The sequence below is a fragment of the Oryctolagus cuniculus genome, chromosome 3 (assembly GCF_051225735.1).
Source record: "Oryctolagus cuniculus isolate XC-2025 breed Fujian yellow rabbit chromosome 3, ASM5122573v1, whole genome shotgun sequence".
Classification (NCBI taxonomy): domain Eukaryota; kingdom Metazoa; phylum Chordata; class Mammalia; order Lagomorpha; family Leporidae; genus Oryctolagus; species Oryctolagus cuniculus.
This window is the reverse complement of record NC_142869.1, coordinates 184,453,616-184,473,380: the sequence shown is the minus strand read 5'-3', so window position 1 is coordinate 184,473,380 and position 19,765 is coordinate 184,453,616. Positions and strand designations below refer to the sequence as shown.

Below are 19,765 nucleotides of genomic sequence, written 5' to 3'. Positions count from 1 at the left end.
GGTGCAGGGGCCCAAGCACTTGAGCCATCCTTTGCTGCATTCCCAGGGCATTAGCAGGAAGCTGGATCAGAAGTAGGGCAGCCGGGATTCAAGCCAGCGCACATACAGGAGGCCAGTTCTGATGGCCCTGGCTTGGTTCTGCTGTGCCACAGTGCTGCCTCCTGAAAGAAATCTTTCCAACATTAATTCTTTTTATTTATTTTGACAGGCAGAGTGGACAGTGAGAGAGAGAGGCAGAGAGAAAGGTCTTCCTTTGCTGTTGGTTCACCCTCCAATGACTGCCGTGGCCGGCGCGCTGTGGCCGGCGCGCTGCGGCCGGCACACTGCGCTGATCCGAAGGCAGGAGCCAGGAGCCAGGTGCTTTTCCTGGTCTCCCATGGGGTGCAGGGCCCAAGCACTTGGGCCATCCTCCACTGCACTCCTGGGCCACAGCAGAGAGCTGGCCTGGAAGAGGGGCAACCGGGACAGAATCCAGTGCCCCGACCGGGACTAGAACCCAGTGTGCTGGCGCCACAAGGTGGAGGATTAGCTTAGTGAGCCGCGGCGCCGCCCCAACATTAATTCTTTAAAACACCTGAAGTTATTATGGCAAATGATGTTACAGGTGTCACAACTTTCTCAAAATCATCCATTACACATAATTCTTTTCTTATCATTTTGTTACCCTCATCCATTGTATGTTAAACTTTTACCAAGTTTAGAGCTACTGGAATCTCTATTGTGCTCTGATTTGAATCCAGTGTCCTGTAATTTAGATGCCCTTTGCCCTGTACTTTACATGTTAACAGTCATTTATCTTATCACCGCTTACTGCTTTTCAAAAACCTCTTCCTTGGGCTTAACTATTATTTTCTCTAGAAAAATGTTATTAGGGCTTAGTCAATTTCCAAAAGTAGCACAGTCGGAATCTAATTTGTTAGGCGCATATATTAGATGGGATATTTAGTAAGTCATCTTTTTTTTTTTTTTTTTACAGGCAGAGTTAGACAGTGAGAGAGAGAGAGACAGAGAGAAAGGTCTTCCTTCTGTTAGTTCATCACCCAAACGGCCGCTACAGCCGGCGTGCAGCGCTGATCCGAAGCCAGGAGCCAGGTGCTTCCTCCTGGTCTCCCATGCTGGTGCAGGGCCCAAGGACTTGGGCCATCCTCCACTGCCTTCCTGGGCCACAGCAGAGAGCTGGCCTGGAACAGGAGCAACCAGGACAGAATCTGGCGCCGCAACTGAGACTAGAACCCGGGGTGCCAGCGCTGCAGGCGGAGGACTAGCCAAGTGAGCCGTGGTGCCAGCCTAGTAAGTCATCTTTTTATAAAGATTTATTTGAAGCTCTCTGCACCACAAGGACAGCCCCTAGCATGTCATCTAACCACATGAAATCTTATTCTGGAACAGAAAACACTGAAATCGATCTGCTTATTAATATTTCCAAAATTAATAAGCTGTGTGGGTTCCTGCCACGAATTCAGAAAACCAGCACGAACAGAGCAGGCGACATGCTAAGTTCTAAGGATTTTACTCAGTGAGAGAAATGGCTACTTTTTTTTTTTTTTTTTTTTTTTTTGACAGGCAGAGTGGACAGTGAGAGAGAGAGACAGAGAGAAAGGTCTTCCTTTGCCGTTGGTTCACACTCCAATGGCCGCCGCGGCCGGCCCGCTGCGGCCGGCGCACCGCGCTGATCCGATGGCAGGAGCCAGGAGCCAGGTGCTTTTCCTGGTCTCCCATGGGGTGCAGGGCCCAAGCACCTGGGCCATCCTCCACTGCACTCCCGGGCCACAGCAGAGGGCTGGCCTGGAAGAGGGGCAACCGGGACAGAATCCGGCGCCCCAACCGGGACTAGAACCCGGTGTGCCGGCGCCGCAAGAAATGGCTACTTTTGAATTTGTTTTTCTTGTAATAGTTCTCTTTAATTTCCCAAATAGTATGTGTTGCCACTATTATCTTTTAGGTGTTTGTCACTGGAAAACAGAAATGGGAACAAAACAGCGTCACTGAAACTGATGCTGACGCTAGTGTGGTGGCACAGGAGGTTAAAGCCGCTGTTTGCGACACCAGCACCCGTACCGTGGGGCGCGGCTGGAGTCCGGCGGCTCCATCTCCAATCCAGCTCCCTGCTCGTGCACCTGGGAAAGCACCGCAAGATGGCCCAGGTGCTTGGGCCCCGGCACCTGTGTGGGAGGAGACCCAGAGGGAGCTCCTGGCTCCCGGCTGCAGCCTGTTGCAGCTATACTGGGAGTGCAGCAGCCGACGGAGGAGCGGTCTAGCGGACGGAGGAGCCGTCTCTCCCTCTCTGACTCTCACTCTGCTCTTCCAATACATAACATCAACCTTTATACAAGAAAAGACATTGATATTTCTAACTGTAAACATCTAGGTGAACGTTTTCTCTGAGAATTAACCTGTGCAAGTCACTCACTCTCCTGTCACTGTGTGTAAACTCGCTCTGAAACTGTCTGGAACTTTGCCCTGAGGTCTAGCAGTGGATCCTCGCTAGGAAAATCAGACTGCACGACTCCGCCATCACTGGCCGAGCCCTCCCAAGCACCTCGCTTCTGGAAAAGTCCTGGGTTGCGGGGCAGGCGCTTGCGTCTCCACCCCAGCATCCCCCGAGGCCGGCCCCTCTGCTGTGGGACAGGGGCTGGAGTCTCCACCCCAGCATCCCCCCAGGCCGGCCCCTCTGCTTTCTCCACCCTGTGTCCTTGGCTTTTGGTGGCTTTCCGGCTCTCCTTGATAAGGCTGCTCAGTTTTGGGCAGCAGTTTCAGATAAGCGCTCCCCGCCCCACCCAGGCCCCCACCCAGACCCTCAGCAGCTGAGCTAACCCCCTTTCCAGTCCCCACCCCCCAGGAGAGGGGATCTGAAGAGACTGCTACAGCGAGAACAGCCTCCAGCCTAAAGCGAAACCCCTCTACTAGGGGCTGACCCAGTGGTGCTCCCCACAAGGCACCTCACTACACTGTTTCCAGGCCACGGCCATTACTGATCTGGAAAAACACCCCTCTCCCCAGGTTCGGACCTCTGGCTCTGAGACCACCGACAACTATTTTGAGGGAGGAATTAGGAGCTTTTGCTTTCCCAGAAATCCTGAACAGGGAGCCAAGCCAACGGTCCCTCTGCCGGGCAGGAGACACAGAACCTGCCCTGCGGTCAGAGGAGACACAGAACCTGTCCTGCGCCTGCCCTGCCCTGGCTCAGGAATGTCCCTGAAGTCAGCACTTCCTCCCTTCCTAAAGGCAGCCAGGTGGCCTCAGGGGGCCGCTGCCTGGAGCCCTGGTCAGCTGCTCACACCAGAGGCACAGGCCGTCCTGCACCCTGGAGCCAGCTGGGGTCCTTCAGGCACTTCCACCTCCATCCTCAGGCCAGCTGCTGTCTCCTTCAATCTGTGCCCCTCACCTTGAACCGGCTTCTTCCATCTGCAGGGTCCAGGTCTAACCTGCGGCCCTGCTCCCTCCTCCACTTCCTGGACTTCTCCCAAGCACTGCCTTTTGGTTTTTGTTTGTTTGTTTGTTTGTTTTTTTAAGATTTGTTTATTTGTTTTAAAGGCAGAGAGAGAGAGAGAGAGATCTTCCATCCTCTGGCTCACTCCCCACATGCCCACAACAGCGAGCAACCCCGAACTCCATCTGGGTCTTCCACAGAGGTGGCAGGGACCCGAGCGCTTCTTCTGCAGGAGCAGGAAGCCGGGCAGCCGGGCAGCCGGGCCCCCACCGGACACTGATGTGGGGCCTGCTGTGCCGCGGCCTGCGGGCTCTGAGGTCAGCACCCTGACAGCACCAGCGAGGACCAGGCCCTGCACACCTTCTACGTGAAGCCGAGTGCAGGAACTGGCGTGTAATGTGCATTTACCAGCTGCCAGGAATGCTACCCCTGTTAATTTATGGTCATCGCAATACTACTTTGGGAAACTGAGGCCTGATAAAATGAGAAATTAAAGGTGAACCACATAAAATAAAGACCTGATCAGTGAACTCAAGAATCAGATAAGCAAGGGGCTGGCATCGTGGCGCAGTGGGTAGAGCCGCCACCTGCAATGCTGCCTCCCTGGATTCAAGTCTCAGCTGCGTCGCTGCCGAGCCAGCCCCCTGCTAATGCAGCAGGGGCAGCAGCGGGAGATGGCCCAGTGCTGCCCCCCACCATGGGAGACCCCATGGAGTCCCAGGCTCTCTCTGCCACTCCTTTTCTGTCACTCTGCCAGTCATGCAAATAAAACAAATCTTCTTTTTTAAATTTCATGGGAAATGGAGTGAAAATAAGTTTATGAAGAAAAGCAGTAGGCCTAGGGGTAGGGAGGGATAACTTGCACTTCCAACAAGCTCCCAGGGGACAGCGGCAGTGCTGGCCTAATCCACAGCCGGGCTCAGAGCTGCCTCCCCGCAGGACAGGCCCCGGGGGAGGCTGGTTGGGAGTCCCAGGAGCCCTCCACTCCCCGGTACACAATATAGCTTGCCTATAAACTGCCCAGGCCAAAACAAGCTTGCAGAATGCTGCCCACACGAGGAAAAGATAAACCTGGAATAAACTGTGCACTGGGAGGGGAGAAGGCGGCCTTGAAAGAAGCCCAACTGTCTCTCTCGGGCCAGACTCAAAAACAAGCAGCCTTTGCTCCCGCAGCCACAGAACAAAAGCTGTTTTAATCGAGGCAGTAAGTGTTCTCCCAGCCCTGCTGTAAACAGCCAGCCCGCACAGTGGTTCTTATCCCTGGCTGCACACAACAATCAACTAGACAGTGTTCAAAAATGCCTCAGCCTGGGCCACACCTGCAGACGCTGGCCTCCCTGGACCGGGTGGGCCCCGTGACCGCGGGCTGGGCTTGTCGGAGCCGATTCCGGGTTAGGTTCCCGAACCGTACACTCATCTCTGAGCTCTCTCTGCCAGTCCAGAGAGCAGACACAATTAGCCGAGAGAAGCCAGTTTTTTTGACAAAAGTTTGTCCCTCCTTCCCTTCACCCTCTCTGCTCTCTAGTACCTCCCGGGGCCGACAAAAACAAAACGATAGTTGAATTGTACAGAAAACAGGAAATAGCTCACCAAGGAACCAGGATGTGTGAAAGATAAAATCTAGAGAAGATGGGTAGAAAGAATAAAGCGTCATCAACCAAAAACAACCTCTGCGCAGTGCTGCCGCAGAGCCACGTTCCCATTCGCTCTGAACTGCCGGTGTTCAGGATGGGATCACATCACTCGAGCGCAGGGACCGCTCACCGCATCGGGATGCCCCTCCCCACCGTAAACGGGGCAGAAAGAGCAGAGCGGGAGGGGGCACACAGGCAGAGTAACAGCCCACGTGGGGGCAGGGCCCTGGTGGAGCTGCATTAGTGGCACCTGTGTCACCCAGAACACACTGGCACAAAGGCCAGGGCCCCAGCCCACGGCTGCTGCCGACGGTGGAAACGCACCAAGCTAGGCCGGGCCACTGAGGAGGGGGCAGAGAGGCCGGACATCTGTGAGCCCCTATAGTCGGACCAAGTGTGGGACACATGGTGCTGGTGCCACCAAATTCATCTCCACTACTGCAGGCAACTGCCCAGGCTTTTTTTTTTTTTTTTTTTTTTTTTAAGATGTTTTGATTTGTAAAGGTACAGTGACACAGAGAGAGAGAGAGAGATCTTCCAGCAGCTCGTTCACTCTCCAAACGGCCACAGCAACCAGGTCTGGGCCGAGCTGAGGCTAGAAGCCAGAAAACTGGGACTCATCCTGGTCTCCCTCCTGGGTGGCAGGGACCTGGCACCAGGACCATCTTTCATGCCTTCCCAGGCACATTAGCAGGAAGCTGGATCAGAAAGAGAGCAACGGGCATTCAAGCCGGAACTTCCATACAGGATGCTGGCGGCCAGGGCGGAGGCCTAACCCACTGCACCACAGCGCCTCCAGCCCCCCAAGTTAGTGGTCCACAGGCTTTGCTGCCCATCAGAATCCCCCAAAAACTAAAAACCCCAATGTCCAATTCCAAACTGAATGTCCAATTCAGACCCTAATTAAATTCAAATGTCTAGGCGAAGCAGTTGGACAGCTGTATGTTCTTAGAGATCCCCAAGAGACTGTAATGTGTAGCAAAGTGGCCAGCGGGGCCCCAAGTCCACAGGAGCACTGAGGAGAGCGTAGGAGGGAAGGCAGTGCAGAGCAGGCGGGCGGCAGGGGTGGTACTGACAAAATCTTGCCTTAGAAAAAGTGGGTCGCACGACTCTCCTGCCCCACCCACACTCCCGACATAAACACCTCTGGAAGTTGAGACGAATATTAAACTAGAGTGAAAACTGATTAACTCGTTAGCAGGATTCCTTTCTAGTGACAAAGGATGGGCCAGAAGCCTGCGTGTGTATTTAAAAAGATTTCTCAGCATTTCAAGTATTTGTTTATCTGAACAGCAGAGAGGCAGAGACAGAGACCTTCCATCGCTGGCTCTCTCCCTAAATGCCTGCAACAGCCAAGTCTGGCCCCACATTCCAGCCACCCCACGGCGAAGCCAGGAGCCCTGAACTCCATCCTGGTCTCCCACGTGGGTGGCAGAGGCCCCGTTCTTGAGCCATCACCTGCTGCTCCCCGTACACACACGAGGAAGTGACAACTGGAAGCACTCCAGCTATGGAACACGGATGTCCCAAGCAGTGTCTCAGCCAAGACACCCAGGACCCGCCCATAAGGCTCTCTGAGGGGTGGCCAGAGGCTAGAGGTCATGTAAAAGCAATGTCACCCAAACCTTGGAAAAAGCAGTATGTTTTTTAAGATTTCTGTTCATTCTGCACCGAAGAATTCCTTCACGAAGTTGTGGCACAGGTTAGCTGCCACTCGCATTATCGGCATCTCCTACCAGAGTGCCAGTCTGAGTCCCAGCTCCCTGCTACACCCTGGGAAGGCAGTGGAGGATGCCCAAGCACTTGGGTCCCTGCGCCCACGTGGGAGACCAGGATGGAGCTCCTGCCTCCTGGCTTCAGTCTGGCTCAGCCTTGGCTGTTGTGGCTAGTGGAGGAGTGAACCAGCAGATGAAGTTCTCTCTCTCTCACTCTTGCTTTGTCTTTTCAAAGAAGTAAATCATAGGGAAGAAAAAATTAATTTTTTTAAAAAATATTTATTTTGTTTATTTGGAAGTCAGAGTTACAGAGAGAAGTAGAGGCAGAGAGAGAGAGACAGAGAGAGAGAGAGAGGTCTTCCACCCACTGGTTCACTCCCCAGATGGCTGCAACGGCCGGAGCTGTGCTGATCCGAAGCCAGGAGCCAGGAGCTTCTTCCAAGTCTCCACATGGGTGCAGGGGCCCAAGGACTTGGGGCATCTTCCACTGCTTTCCCAGGCCATAGCAGAGAGCTGGATCAGAAGTGGAGCAGCTGGACTAGAACCGGCACCCACATGGGATGCCGGTGCTCCAGGCCAGGGCTTTAACCCACTGTGCCACAGCACTGGCCCCGAAAAAATTAATTTCTCATTTAGTCTCTCAAGCTCAGAAGCCACATAAAACCTCACATTTCCGACCTGCCAGGAAGTGCACGCCTGGGCACAGTTTTTGAAAGCAGGGCCAGTACTCCTGCACAAAGATCCTTTCGGGGAGTGATTAGAATGCAGATCCCCAGGCCCCAACCCACACCCTCTGACCCAGAACTCCTGAAGTGTGAGGAGCTCCCCCATGGACACAGCCACACCAGAGTCTGGAAGGCTTTATCGCAAACTTGGCACCCACGACCCCAGGTATGTGGGGAAAGTGCTGGAACTCTATTTTTTATTTTAAAAAGTTAAACACTGATCGTCTGTAGGAGTGGGGGGATTAACTGGACACAGAGACCCTCAGGGCTCATGAAGACGTGCTGCGTCCTGACCGTGGCGATACCTACGCAGGCGACGTCTGTCAACTCTCCCTGCTGTTCCTTTTTTTTATCCATCTAGCTGTGGCCAGATGTTTGCCGCTGTTTAAGATTTTTACCATGGCTCACAGAATCCCTTATTATGTTAAGTCTCCTGAGAAACGAAGCGAATGTGAAAAGAAAACTTCCCAAATGATTCTTAAAGGGCACACCCTTTCTGTCCACAGTGTTCAGGAATGGCTGTCTCCAAGGCCCCAGCCTGGAACTCCACGACAAAGCACAGCCTGGTGCCGGGAGAAACTTCCAGGAAGGTGCCTGCTGGGCAAACACACCCACGCGAGCAACAGGGAACGCACGAGGCAGTGCTGGGGCGCAACAGAGGAGAGCCCCAGCCTGCAGCCAGCACCCGATCCAGCTCCCTGCTAACACGCCTGCCAGGAAAGCGGCAGAAGATGGCCCAAGTCCCTGCGCCCACGCGGGAGACCCGGAAGAAGCTCCTGGCTTTGGATCGGCACAGCTCCGGCCGTGGCAGCCAATTGGGGAGTGAACCAGCAGATGGAAGACCGACCTCTCCGTCTCCTGCTCTCTCTTTAACTCTGCCTTTCAAAAAAAGGCACACCTCGGAAACACGGAGCTTGGTGAAGCGAGCAGCACCAAGTCACAGACTGATTCCATTTCCAGGAAAGGCCTGGCGAAGGCCAAGTCCAAGCCGAACGAATGTTGAGCGGAGGCAGCCCTGGGCGTAACCCACTATGCCCCCAGCGCCGACCCCATTATGTATTTTTATTTTTCTTCATTTTATTTGAAAGGAAGCAAGAGAGGAAGAGTCAGAGAGATCTTCCAGCACTGGTTCATTCCCCAGACGCCTGCCACAGCCAGGCTGGGCCGAGCTGAGGCCAGGGGCTCCTTCTGGATCGCTCCTGCAGGAAGCGGGATCAGAAGCCCAACAGCCACGACTGAAACGACACTCTGATGCGGGTTGGGTCCCACGTGGGAGGCTTATCTCGCTGCACCACAACGCCCACCCCACATGCATATTCTTGGCAGCTGATTTGTTGTGGCAAAAAATTGGAAATAATGTATATACCAAATAAAAGTTATGGTATACATCATGTGATGAAATACAATTTAGGTTTTAAAATGAAAAGACTAGATCCTAACGTATCAAAATGAACAACTCTCCAGAACGTACACTGAGTGAAATTCTAACACATAAAACACATAAAACTACACCAAAATACGTAAAGTCACGGTGGGGGCAGGGTGCACACCAACATCAAGGCTGAGGTTGCTCTGGGGAGAGAGGGGAGGAGACTGGAGGAAAGAAAAAGAAAATGTCTGGGGCCCATTATGATTGTTTATGTTATTTCAAAAGATGAGCAAAGGGGCCAGCACTGTGGCACAGCAGGTTAATCCTCTGCCTGCACCGCTGGCATCCCATTTGGGTGCCGGTTCGAGTCCCAGCCGCTCCTCTTCCACTCCAGCTCTCTGCTATGGTCTGGGAAAGCAGCAGAAGATGACCCAAGTCCTTGGGCCCCTGCACCGGCATGGGAGACCCAGAAGAAGCTCCTGGCTCCTGACTTCAGATCAGCTCAGCCCCAGCCACTGTGGCCATGTGGGGAGTGAACCAGCAAATGGAAGACCTCTCTCTGAATCTCCCTCTCTGTATCTGTAACTACCTCTCAAAGAAATAAAATCTTAAAATAAGATAAGCAAAAATGAAAACTATAAACCTTTATTCATTCTATGTGGTGAGTTATAAACTCACCGAATGTCCTTTTATTTGATACTGCTTGTTTATTGATAATATATACATTCTGAGGCTTATTCTATCATTCATGCTTCTGAGGGCTTTTTTTCATGCTTCTGAGGGCTTTTTTTTTCAATTAATGAAATAATCAACTGGCTTCCTTCCCATGCACCCACCCCTCCCAAAGTTGCATCCGAACAGCAGGGAAGGGCAGAAGAATGGGAGAGCCCAGAGGAGACACCCACGGTGGCAGAGACCGCAGAGCAAGGCGAAGGCCCTCGGAAGGCCTGCTTTAACAGTTCGACAGAAATCACGCGTGCAAAAAGAACCACTTGCATGGCTGCCAGATCTCACTCCACAGAGCTGCCGTCAAGGAAGCCGCCTGGCGCTGGTCCCTGCTCGCCACGGTGCTTGCTTCGCAGTCGTTTGTTCAACAGAGGGCAGCTATTGTTTGTGTCAGAACGGGGATTTGCGCTCCATGTGTGGGCACGCGCTCAGCAAAGCAAACAGAAACATACAAACCAATGCACCGAAACGAATAATTTTCCAACACCAAAGCAACTCCTTTTGTTGAGCAAACTATATCACAAGAAGCATTGCAAAAGAGAGGAACTACAAGATAGAAATTCATTCCATAAATAATAACTATAATCCGCTGTATATAACGTTAAGTGAAAACAGATCTTAGTGAAAAACAGGACAGGTAATAGGAGAGGGAAGAAGGGTGGGAAGGTGGGTACGGGGGAAGAATTACTGTGTTCCTAATGTGGTTATGAAATGCATGCAACTAAATACATTTTAAAATAAACACAATAATAATAACTCTACAAGGAAAATTTTTATTTTAAGCTTAGCAAAAAATGCAACTCAACCGCATATAACAAAGGAGAGTTCACTGGTCCGAATAAAGCCTTGTTATGGGAGTCGATCGGCTAAGAGACCCCAACAACACACGATACACACAAAAGGACCTTCACTTCTCGAGTGTCACAGGTGGGAAGATAAAGGTTTGTAAAGCTGCTAAGGAAGAGTATTTTTAAAAACATATTTGGGGAGAAAAAAACACATGATAGCCTCCGAGGCAAAAAAAAAAAATTCCTGGAGGTCCTTATTAGAATACTCTATACGTTAAAGCATGAAAATTGGTAATTTTGGGGAAGACACTCAGCCGAGGGGACACCGGCAGGATGTCTTCATCCCTTATTGGGTTCCCGGTTCCGTGTCTCCCGCCAGCTCCTGATTCCAGCTGCCTGGAACCAGCGGATGACACGTCTCTCAAATAAATAAATAAGAATGCTTTAAACTTTGTGACTCCAAAATTAAAAAGTGACATAAAAATAAACTTAAAATGTGTATAGACCAGTACGTGTAAGAAATCAGACTTGAGTAAGCCCTCTGGAGGGCCCATCCAAACTTGCATAGATCAAACAATTCCTGCATTACATTCACTCTTTTAAAATACAGAAAAGCTCCAGGTGAACATCCCAATAGATGAGTTTAATGTAGTTTTGGGGCCGGCACTGTGGTATACTGGGTTAACCCGCCACCTGCAGGGCTGGCATTCCGTATGGGCACCGGTTCAAGTCCCAGCAGCTACACTTCCAATCCAGCTCCCTGCTAATGCACCTGGGAAAGCAGTGGAAGATGGCCCAAGTGTTTGGACCCTGCACCCACGTGGCACCTGGAAGAAGCTCCTGGCTCCTGGCTCTAGCCTGGCCGAGCTCTGGCCATTTTGACCATTCAGGGAGCAAACGAGAAGATGGAAGATCTCTCTGTGTCTCTCACTCTCTCTGTAAATCTGCCTTTCAAATAAATAAAATAAATCTTTAAAAAAATAAAATAAAATAGTTTTGATGTTTCAAACCAGGACAAAAAATTAAAGCTACCATAATAAAAATCATAAAACTAAAATTTCCAAACATAGTGCATATAGCTAATTGAAACAATTATAGGTTTTGTAGCATAGGTTTTTCCTGAAAATGCAAGTTGTATTTATAACACAGTCACGAATATTAAAATTGTAATCTATTTTAAAAATGCAATCATTCTGTGGTTGTATAAACGAAGTAAAGACCTTATCTTCTGGAGATAATGAGATGCTTATAAACGATAGCTGGAATTTGCCTTAGAACAGCACCCGGAGTTACATGTAGGCGCTGGGAAAGACAGAACACAGGACACAAGACTGTCACACTTTGAGAACTACTGAATCCAAACAGTGGGTACGCCGAGGTTCACTATTCTCTTGCCTCTGCTTTTGACTGCACTGGAAACACTGAGTAAAAATCTTTAAAAATAAGAAGATAGTGCTTAGGGGCCAGTGCTGTGGCTCAGAGTTAGGCCGCACCTGAAGGCGCCATCAAATGTGAGCACTGGTTTGAGTACCGTCTGCTCCACTTCTGATCTAGCTTCCAGCTTATGTGCCTGGGAAAGCCCCAAGGGGCGGCCAGGCACTTGGGCCCCTGCTGCTCACGTGGGAGACCCAGAGTACAGGCTCCTGGATTCCGCCTGGCTCAGCCTCAGCTGTTGAGGCCATTAGAGTGAATCCGTGGATGAAGATCTCTGTGTCTGCCTCTCTCTCCAACTCTGCCTTTCAAATAATAAAATTATCTCTTTTTTAAGGTTTATTTTATTTAGTTGAGAGGCAGAGTTACAGAGAGGGGAGAGAGACACAGAGAGAGAGATCTACTATCCGCTGGCCCACTCCCCAAGAGGGTACAATGGCCAGGACCGGGGCCAGGCTGGGGCCAAGAGCCAGGAGCTTCTTCCGGGAATCCCACGCAGGTGCAGGGGCCCAAGCAGTTGGGCCATGTCCCCATTGCTTGCCCAGGCATATTTGCCAAGGTCGAAGGCAGCAGCTTTACTCACTCCCAATAAATAAATCTTTTAAAAAGAGATAGTTTAAAATTAAGTCAACCCCAGTTAACTAAGAATTTTTCATAACAGAACAGAGAACAGAAAATTAAAAAGAACGCCTTCCAACCTCGTTGTTCTTCAATATGGTGCTAGAATGTACTAGAATGTTGTTCCCTGTTATCCCGCTCTCCGACCTCTACCCTCCTTAGCCGTGTCTTCAGTTGAGCGATTTAGATGACTCCGTCTAGACACACAACTTTCTGACCTCAGACTCCCAAAGTGTTGAAACAATAAACATTTATGTAAGGGAACACATTCAAGCGCTTTTCGTTGAAGTTACGGGGCGATGGGGAAGCAGCGGAGGATGGCCCAAGTCCTTGGGGCCCTGCACCCGCGTGGGAGACCCGGGGGAAGCTCCTGGCTCCGGCTTTGCGGCCATCTGGGGAGTGAACCAGTGAACGGAAGACCTCTCTCTCTGCAACCCTACCTCTCTAATAAGTAAAAGTAAACAAAGTTGCAGGGCGAACCGAAACAGCTTTTGCTCTAAACACATCATTTTCAAAACATGATCTACCTCAACCTGTAAAAACCTCCTCCTCCGTAACACGCACGGGAGGCGAGGGGCCCGGGCTGCACCATGTTGGCGACAAGTCCTCCAACAGGAAAAACCAGCAGTCCGGCGGGAGGGACCCGTTCCGAACTCCGCAGGTGCGCGCCGGGGCAGGGAGGCAGGCGGGAGGCCGCAGAGGGCCGGAGGGACGCCGGACGCAGCCGGGGCTGGGGCTGGGCAGCGCGCCGACCGCCGCTCCGAGCGCCCCGCCGGCGACCCCGCGCACCTCCGCTGACCCTGGAGGACCCCACTCCGGCCGCGGGGAGCCGAGTGGGGACGGCCGGGGCGCAGGTCGCGCAGCCTGAGGCGCGCGGGGCCGGGTGCCGGCCGCACGTCTGGGGCGAAGGCGGCGGAGGAAGACCCGCGACGGCAGAGCCCAGGCCCGCGCCCGCGGCCGGCTTCCCCGAAGGGCGCAGCGCGCGGGGGCACGGACGGGGAGCCTCGCCTCGGCCGCGGGGGAAGGGGCCTGGGGACGCCGGAGGCACTCACCGCTCCGCCTGCGAGTAGTGGCAGCGGCCCAACACGTTGAGCTTGCACAGGTGCAGCTTCCCGCAGGGCCTCTCGCAGTGCTTGCGACGGCAGATTCGGACGGGAGTGGTGGCCACCACGGAGCAGGACACCCCGTCCTTGCCGCCCGTCTCCAGCACCACGAAGCGCTCGAGGCCGGCCGCCTCCAGCTCGTGGCACAGCTGCGCCTTGGGGAGCCCGATCTCCTGGAGCAGCGCGTCCAGCGCCAGGCGGCCGCCGTGGGCGCACAGGATTTTGGTGATGAAGCAGCACACCCCGGGGTCCGCCATGGCGCGCGCTCGCCGGCTCGCAGGCTGCGCCGAGAATCGAAACTGACCAGGGTCCTGAGGGCGGGCGGGGCCGCCAGGCGAGCCGGCGGTTTCGGTTTCCGTCTCGGCTGGAGGCGGGATCTCCCCGACGCGGGTCCCTCCAGGGGCCGCCGGGCGGGCGGAGGGTCCGCGCGCGCCCCGGGCGGGCGGCCGCCGGCGCTGCGTGCCGCGGCTCCGGGCTCGGCGGGGCCAGAGTCCCCCAGCCCCGCGCGAAGAGGAAGTGAAACCGACGTCGGGGCTCCGGCGCGCGTGACGCGCGTGTGGGCCGGGGGGAGCCGACCCCGGCCAGCGCCTCCGCCCCAGCAGGGCGCGCGGCCCCGGGGCGAGGGAGCCGCCTTCCGCGGAGCCCCGACGGCCGCCGCGCCCCTCCGAGCCCACCCAGGGAGCGGCCTTCCCACGCCCCCGCTTCGTTTCTCTGTTGTTTATTATTATTATTATCTGTATTATGTTCTTTGGCCACCTCACGGTGTTTTTGGACAGCCACTTCTTGACCGGTTCCTGCGCACAGCGTGACAGCGGGAAGTCGCCAGGGGCCTGCCGGACGCGGCCGGGGCTGGACGGGTTCTGCTCGGCCCCCGGCGCGGCACACACATGATTTTTAGGAGAAGCGCAGCGCCCTGAGCCCGCCGCCTACTCCCGCCCCTCCACGCGGCCGACGGTTTCCCGCGTATTCCCCGGCCCCGGGACCTGGGCGACCCCGCCTTCGCATCACAGCGCCAGGAGGAAGCTCCCGCACTGCCCTGCTGAGACCGCAGAAACCCGCCCGCAGGTGCAGTCTACGGAATACTACACAGCGGCAAAAGAAAAATTAAAAAAACCCAATCCCGCGTTTGCAACGAAATGCATGAATCTGGAAAACATCGTGCTTAAATAAGCCAGTCCCAAAGGGACAAATCGTGAGGCCGCCACAGACACACCGGCCACCGGAAAGGTTTACAGTCGGGTGGGGGAGAGGGCGCGAGGGTGAGAGCTGAGAGAGAGAGAGGAGAGAGAGAGAGAGAGAGAGCACGAGAGAGGGAGGCTCAAGACCCCGGGGGCGGGCAGGGAAGTAGGAGCAGCGAATCCCCTAGGGTCGGGGTGGAGCTGACCCCGGTGGTAGGGACTTGTGGTCACCTGACTTCCAGCAACTGTGGTGGGGGCCATAGCTTTGGATGGTGTCCGGCATAGATCGCGCCACAGATAAGAGAGCGCCATTTTACCAACAGATACCACAGGTTCTCCCTGATCTGTGATAACCAATGGAGCGCCTAAAAGGATACCTGTAGGACTGAAATAGACACTTGGAGAAGCAATGACTTGAACAGCCCTTGTCTTGACTGTCCAGGAATAGGTTTTTTGTTGTTTTTTTCTTAATGGAGAATGGGCCTGGGAATGGGAGAGGGAGGAGGTGGGTGGGAGGGCAAGTATAGTGGGAGGATCGACTATATTCCTAAAGTTGCCCTTACGAAATTTGTACTCCTTAAATAAACAGTTCCTTTAGGAAACACACACACACACACACACACACGCCCATTGGTGATGTGGGTGGTGTTGGCTAGTATGCAGGCCCCGGCACAGGGCTGGACCCACGTTGGAAGAGGGAAGTTTTTTCTTCCCAACACGCCCAAGTAAAAGAAGTGGCCGCTGACCAGATGCGGAAAAGCGTAGAACTCGGTTACCAGATTAGAATTCTGCAACATGGTCCGGGGATTCTCTTCAGTGTGGTAATTCAGGTAGGTGAACAGGTCACCCCTCTTCCCCGATGCCTGCAACAGGACCCCCAGAAGCCGCGAAGCCTGACAGACCCACAACCTTAGGCAGGGCCTGGATAAAGGCCTCTGTCCAGGGTGAAGCCCAAATGCCAGAGATTCGTGGTTGTCCGTGGAGGTGGGGGGGGGGGCATGGGGGAGGCCCAGAGCTGAGGGCCGCAGAGGGGCCAGGGCTCTGCCCAGCGATGCAAACCCCCTGTCAGGGGAAGCTGGTCCTGGAAGGCACTGCCCTTGCTAGTGCGCTGCTCTGGGCTCAGGCCGGCCCCTCCCACGGCCTGCAGCTCTCTGACTGCTCTGGGGACACAGGGCGTGGTGTGCAGATCAGCCAGACGGGCCCACGTGGAACGGTCCGGCTCTTGTTCCACGCAGTGGCCGCTGCTTTGGTTGACTTTCACCTCCTTGGCCTTGGCCTGACAGGACCCCAGGCACTCTCTCCTCTCAGGTCAGTTCAGTTCAGAGTGCTCACCGACTGCCTTCCGTGGGGCCCTTACTCTCGAACACACGAAGCTTGAGACCAGGCTTGTGTCCAGGCAGGATGTGCTTGGAAGAAATGAGGAATGTCAAAGTGTGGGGAGACAGACGGTAAAGGGGCCAGCCTGGCGGGGTGGCTGGGAATGAGGACAGAATTCCCCTCCGCCCGCAGCCCCGAGGACTGATGTGAGGGACAGGGGGCTTGGGGGGAATTTCTGAACCTGCCACAGGGCTCTCCAGGAAGGGAATGCTGACCTGCAATGAGACGTGCAGAGGAGTTCCCGGGTGTGTGTTAGGAAAAGGCAGTTTTATCTATGGCGCGCTCTACACCCTGATTTACATCCTAAGCTCTAGCCCCCAGAGAATGGCACCGCTCTTGTCTTCCTGCAAGAATTCAGGCGTGAGAGAGAGAGTGAAAAGCAAATAGCAAGGTTTATTAGGGAAGGGACATCTGCAAGAACGGATGGGCACCTCTTCAGACAGGACCTGAGAGTGCCCAGTCGCTCGGACTGGGCGAGAGTGGGGTTACATGGTTGAGTGGAGAGTACACCTGGCCAGGCCAGGGGCAGCTCAGCAGAGAGGCAGAGGGCTGAGCGCGCAGTCCGGTTGAGGCTGGGGGTTTTAAGGAGATGGGTCTCGCTTCTCCACCTCTGCTCCTCTTGGAACAAAGGGCTTTTTGGATGTAAATAGAAAAACTTCTATCTGAGTTATGGGGGGGGGGGGGGAGTCTGGCTGCCCCAGAGGAAGGGCAGGGAGGGCGTTTGAAGTGCAGATACTGGGCTGCACCTGGAAGGTTATCAGGCAGAACAAAGACATCTTCTCTTCAGGCCTTTGTCACACACACACACACACACACACACACACACATGCAAGCTCGTATCTGACTTCCTAGCCGCCATTGCTGGAAGCTAGGTGTCCACAGGGCCCAACCACTGTTTTCAAGCTCCACCCCCATCCTAATGGGATTTGCTGCTCCTGCTTCCCTGCCCGCCCTCCGGCAAAGATTTAAAAGGACCTGCTCTGGGGGGCCTGTGCCAGCTCACTTGGTTAATTCTCTGCCTGTGGCACCGGCATCCCATATGGACACCGGGTTCTAGTCCCAGTTGCTCCTTTTTCAGTCCAGCTCTCTGCTGTGGCCCAGGATAGCAGTGGAGGATGGCCCAAGTGCTTGGGCCCCTGCATCCGCATGGGAGACCAGGAGGAAGCACCTGGCTCCTGGCTTCAGATAGGCGCAGCACCGGCCAATTGGGGGATGGACCAACGGAAGGAAGGCCTTTCTCTCTGTCTCTCTCTCACACTATCTCTATGTGTCCAAAAAAAGGGACCTGCTCCTGAACACATGGCTCTCTCCTCTCTCTCTCCCCCTCCATCTCCTGATCTCTCTCTCCGTCTCCTGATCTTTCTCTCTCTCCGTCTCCTGATCTCTCTCTCCCTCCATCTCCTGATCTCTCTTTCTCTCCATCTCCTGATCTCTCTCTCGATCTCTCTTTTGCTCTCCTCCCTCTTTTCCTCCTTCACCCCTTCCCTCCAGTCTGTCGGGTTTCCTGCAATAAGCTCTTTCCCTTACTCCGGGGTCTGGTATGTTTTGTGGCGGCCCTTCACCCTGGGTTGAAGGGGGACTTGAGCCACACGCGGTGTCAGCTCTAGTCCACGCTTTCTCCGTCTGTAGTCGGGGAACAGTGCTTCCTGCAGAGCTGCTGGGGAGAGAAGTTACTGGACTGAGCTGTGGCTCCTCCACCACAACTAGTCCCCGCACGTCTTTCCAGTCCGTTCCGACACTGCTCACTCACCCTTTGCTAGCATCTCAGCTGACCTCAGGAGCTTCCCTGGCTGGGGGCCCCACACCCTCATTGCTGATCTTGTCTTGTCCTCTTGTCACAGTTGGACAAGGGAATACCAGGGAGCCCCACGTCCTGGAGCAGAACTCTGCACTCCTCAGGCAGGAGCAGCTCTGTCCCCCTGCTGGCCAGCGGGCGGTTTTCTCACTGGTTGGTCTCTGCTGGAGAGCTGCAGTGCCTGGAGCTGCCCTTCCTCCCTGTGTCTCCAGGCCCAGCGAGTCCCTTCAGGGGCTCGTGGGCTGCTGGAGGGATACGGAGTGGGGGCCGCTCATGCCTCCATCCATTCTTTGCAGACCCACCTACTCTCTGCTGGGAGTCTGATTGAAGGCGTGAGTCACAACATCCCGGAGGACTGCGCTCCCTGCCGTGTGTCCCCTCCTCGCTGCTCTCTAACTGGCCACTCCAACACCTGATCTGTCCGTTGGCTTCTGGGTGTGAGGTGCGTGGACCCTGTGTTCCTGGGCTCACTCCCGCTGTTGCCCAGACCAGTGATTCCATGTGGGACTGTGTGTCTGCAGACATGCAGTCTCCAAGGCCCCTGAGAATGAGCCCCCCGGGCACAGCCGGCAACCTCGAACCCACAGTAAGTGTCCGTTCCTGTGAGAGCAAACCCATGGCCCTCCAGACAAAAAGGCCTCATGTACTCTGCTGGCCACCACTGGTCCCCCTAAGGAGCAGAGCTTAGCATTGCTCCTTACGGCTTGCAAAGTGGACTTGCAGACGTGGCCAGCTCCGCCACCATGGCCTCTTCATTCAGGGGAGGGAGCACTGTCAGCTGACAGCAAGGGGCCCAGCTATTTTGTCTCGTTGGCCCAGTGTCAGTATCACCCTCACGTGCAATACAGACAGCTTCCCACTTGGTGCCCAGTCCCATAGTCCCATTGACAAGCCTCTGTCCCAGACCTTCCTGTTTCTGATTTTCCCATCGTTTTCTTTTAAATAAATATTTTATTGATTTATTTGAGAGGTAGAGTTACAGACAGTGAGAGGGAGAGACAGAGAGAAAGGTCTTCGATCTGCTGGTTCACTCCCCAGTTGGCTGCGCTGATCCGAAGCCATGAGCCAGGACTGCTTCTGGGTCTCCCACGCGGGTGCAGGGACCCAAGCACCTGGGCCATCTTCTACTGCTTTCCCAGGCCACAGCAGAGAGCTGGATCAGAAGAGGAGCAGCCGGGACTAGAACTGGCGCCCACATGGGATGTTGGTGCCGCAGGCAGAGGATTAACCTACTGCGTCATTGTGCCGGCCCCCAATCTTTTTCTTTCTGGTCCTTTACTGAAGGCCAGGCCATGGTCACTGTGCATGACCCTGGGACATTCTATACAAAGTGGATGACCAGGTGCCCACCTCCAAGCCCCTCGCACGGGGGAGATCATCCCTCACCACTGATTTTTTAAGAAGATTTTCGCACCAATTGTTTTTTTTTTTTTTTTTGACAGGCAGAGTGGACAGTGTGGACAGTGAGAGAGAGAGACAGAGAGAAAGGTCTTCCTTTGCCATTGGTTCACCCTCCAATGGCCACTGCGGCCGGCGCGCTGCGGCTGGCGCACTGCGCTGATCCGATGGCAGGAGCCAGGTGCTTCTCCTGGTCTCCCATGGGGTGCAGGGCCCAAGCACCTGGGCCATCCTCCACCGCACTCCCTGGCCACAGCAGAGAGCTGGCCTGGAAGAGGGGCAACCGGGACAGAATCCGGCGCCCCGACCAGGACTAGAACCCGGTGTGCCGGCACCGCTAGGCGGAGGATTAGCCTAGTGAGCCGCGGCGCCGGCCCTACACCAATTGTTTTAAAGATGTATTTATTTGAAAGACAGAGTTACAGAGAAGGAGTGAGAGAGAGCTCTACCCTCCCTCCACTGGTTCACTCCTCAAATG

At 54.4% G+C, this 19,765-nt stretch overlaps 1 protein-coding gene and 1 long non-coding RNA gene across 6 annotated transcripts in view; one reads left to right on the top strand and one right to left on the bottom strand.

Moving 5' to 3' along the window:
- ZC3HAV1 (zinc finger CCCH-type containing, antiviral 1) overlaps positions 1-14,322 on the bottom strand; it is a 59,567-nt gene extending 45,245 nt beyond the window's left edge. For all 5 annotated transcript variants that reach the window (XM_070071438.2, XM_070071439.2, XM_070071440.2 and 2 more), the window contains exon 1: positions 13,489-14,322. In XM_070071438.2, coding sequence (XP_069927539.2) covers positions 13,489-13,796 — 308 coding nt within the window. In that variant the 5' untranslated portion in view covers positions 13,797-14,322. The remainder of the gene's footprint in view (positions 1-13,488) is intronic.
- On the top strand, positions 12,909-14,672 carry LOC138849097 (uncharacterized). Its single transcript, XR_011387520.2, has 2 exons — positions 12,909-13,097; positions 14,316-14,672. It is a non-coding gene; the product is annotated as an uncharacterized LOC138849097 (long non-coding RNA).
- Positions 14,673-19,765: the final 5,093 nt, after the last annotated feature.